This window comes from Martes martes (genome assembly GCF_963455335.1).
Source record: "Martes martes genome assembly, chromosome: X".
NCBI classification, from domain to species: Eukaryota; Metazoa; Chordata; class Mammalia; order Carnivora; family Mustelidae; genus Martes; species Martes martes.
Window position 1 is genome coordinate 31,331,796 of NC_137897.1, and position 3,045 is coordinate 31,334,840.

The window sequence follows — 3,045 nt, forward strand, 5'->3', positions numbered from 1 at the left end:
AAGGAGAGCACTTGTGATGAGCACCTGATGTTATATGTCAGTGATGAATTGCTAATTCTACACCTGAAACTAATATTACACCACCTGTTAACTAACTGGAATTTAAATAAGAAGTTGAGGGCCACCTGGGCGGCTCAGTCATTAGGCGTCTGCCTTCGGCTCAGGTCATGACCCCCGGGGTCCTGGTATGGAGCCCCACATTGGGCTCCCTGCTCAGTGGGAAACCTGCTTCTCCTTCTCCCACTCCCCCTGCTTGTGTTCTCTCTCTCGCTGTGTCTCGCTCTGCCAAATGAATGAATAAAATCCTTAAAAAAATTTTTTTTTAAAAAAGAACTTAAAAAGAAAAGAAGAAAAATGGCAAGCTTTTGGCATTTGCAGTGGTCCCTATCCTACTTGCAAGCCCCAAACCATGTATCCCAAAGATAAAATGCTCCTTTATTGACATACTCTGCCCTCTCATTCAGACCGAGAAGCCTGTTAGTGAAACAGACATCACGCCTGTACGTTAGAACTATGTTAATTACCTAAGCTAATCAAACAAGCCTTTTATTACTAAATATGAATACGCAAAGTTTAAAGTACTCCAGGAAAGTGAAAATCATGATAAACCATACAACTATATATGTGTGTTAATTTGTATATAAATTATAGGAGAAACAGAACTTTATCAAAAAGTCCAAATGTTTTCAAAATTTTTAAGGAGGACAAGGAGGTTTAAAATGAGAACAGGGTGCTATAAAAGGGAGTAATTTGAAAGCAGGAGCAAATCCTTGGAAAATAGAAATATTGTGGCAAAATTAAAAATTTAATAGATGTCATAAGCTCAAAACAGAGTCGCCCTCCCTCACCAAGGCTCTGACGATGGAACCTGGAACACAGTGCTCACGCCAGGCCCCCTTTCCATCTTCTCCCCTTCCCCCCACCCCGTACTTCCTCCCCCCAGGAACGTAACTGATCCTCCCTCCTCTACCCACCCTTAACGGACCCCATTCCCTATCTCAACGCAGAGCGTCATCTGAGGGTGCCCTCCTCTTCCACTCCGACAGTTTCCGGAGGTTCCCGCCATCATCACCGGCCTCCCTTGTCGCCCCCCCTGAAAAAGCGCTGAGGACCTGCTGCCGCCACCGCCTTCGGCCCCGCAGCCCTCGCTTCCGCGCCGCCTTCGCCTTGGTGCCCCGGACGTCAGCCATGGCCACCCCGCAGCTCTCCCAAGTGCGCCAGAACTACCACCCCGACTGCGAGGCCGCCATCAACAGCCAGATCAACCTGGAGCTCTACGCCTCCTACGTGTACCTGTCCATGGCCTTCTACTTCGACCGCGACGACGTGGCCTTGAAGAACTTCGCCCGCTTCTTCCTGCGCCAGTCCCGCGAGGAGACCGAGCATGCCGAGAAGCTGATGGAGCTGCAGAACCAGCGCGGGGGCCACATCCGCCTGCGCGACATCAAGAAGCCGGACCGCGACGACTGGGAGGGCGGCCTGAAGGCCATGGAGTGCGCCCTGCACCTGGAGAAGAGCGTGAACCAGAGCCTGCTCGACCTGCACCAGCTGGCCACCGACAAGAACGACGCCCAGCTGTGCGACTTCCTGGAGAGCCACTACCTCCATGAGCAAGTCGACGTCGTCAAACAGTTGGGGGGCTATGTCACCAGCCTGCGCAAGATGGGGGCTCCGGAAGACGGCCTGGCAGAGTACCTGTTTGACAAGCTCACCCTGGGCCACCGCGACAGAAAGAACTGAGTTGGGACTGTTTCCCCGTAGCCCAGGGCGCATGGTGACTTTCGCTGATCACCATGCCGAGCATGCGTATTGCAGTATTGCCTTTGCAAAAGGTTCCAGTTCTTTTCTCCCAGTTTTGCCATAAAAAAGTTGTTTGGTTTCAATAAAGTTATTTGGCTCTTAAACAAATAAAGGTCTGATTCGTGTGTGCAAATGTCTCACCTTTTAAGTTTTAAAGCAGGTATCTAGGACACACGTAGCTCAGGATCTCCATGGATGGAGGGAGAAGGTATTCCACAGGACCTGGAAAACACAAAAGTAATCTTCCCCTTACAAACAATGTGGGGGTGTGGTGGGGCTCTGGTGGGTGTGTGAGCCAGTGCATGGTAAAAGTATAAAAACACAGCTTGACTATCATGATTGAGATAGATCAGAAGTGAAGGGGATGAGATTGGGCAGGACTGAAAGAAAGTGTATCTTTGCTTTATTTGAAATATTAACGTTTAATTCTGGTAGTAAGATGGAAGACTTGGAAGCCAGAAAGGAAAAGTACGAGTTCGACAAGTTCACCATAGGCAACAGTGATGTAATTAGCAGAGGACTGGCTTTCCCATAGACAGGGGTGAGGGGTGACTTCCTGTGGTCACCAGACTGGACCTGTACGCTGGCCTTACAAAACATCCACATTACAGTTTTACTTCAACTGTAACGTCTTGCATTAAAGCAACATGGTACCCTAAAAATGTTTACCTCAATAGAAGGGCTGAAAAATATAAAATCATGGGTGAAGTTCAAATTTGTGATACTGAATATGAAGTAGAATAAATCCCCCTAAATGTTAAGCCAGTGAGTCTGGCTGCTTTGAGGAGTGTAGGGGTGGGGGAGAGTTGAAGCTGGGAGGCCAGACAGGAGATTTTGGGGTGGGAGGGATGGGGTGGCTAGGTAATGGACATTGGGGAGGGTATGTGCTATGGTAAGTGCTGTGAAGTGTGTAAGCCTGATGGTTCACAGACCTGTACCTAAAGCAAACAACACATTATATGCTAATAATATAAAAATACATAAAATATAAAAATACATAAATATGCCATTTTTAAGAACTTGTTTTTAAATGTCTTAGACAATTATTGTATACATAATGTGGCAAAAATATTGGTATATGTTTAATGACTATGTGGGAACACATCAAGCCCCCTCCCTACCTTGCTGCCATCACATTTCTTGTGGCTACAGTTAGAGATATTTTTGTGTACTTGCCCTTTTAAAACTCTACTTAGGGGCGCCTGGGTGGCTCAGTGCGTTAAAGCCTCTGCCTTCAGCTCAGGT

At 47.6% G+C, this 3,045-nt stretch overlaps 1 protein-coding gene across 1 annotated transcript; it reads left to right on the forward strand.

Annotated features, from left to right (window-relative positions):
* Positions 1 to 1,188: 1,188 nt before the first annotated feature.
* LOC308337696 (ferritin heavy chain-like) lies at positions 1,189 to 1,740 on the forward strand (the record flags this gene model as incomplete). The annotated part of the gene is made up of 1 exon (XM_080795854.1): positions 1,189 to 1,740. The coding sequence occupies one exon, from the start codon at positions 1,189 to 1,191 to the stop codon at positions 1,738 to 1,740; it is 552 nt and encodes a 183-aa protein (XP_080651980.1).
* Between the last annotated feature and the right edge of the window lie 1,305 nt (positions 1,741 to 3,045).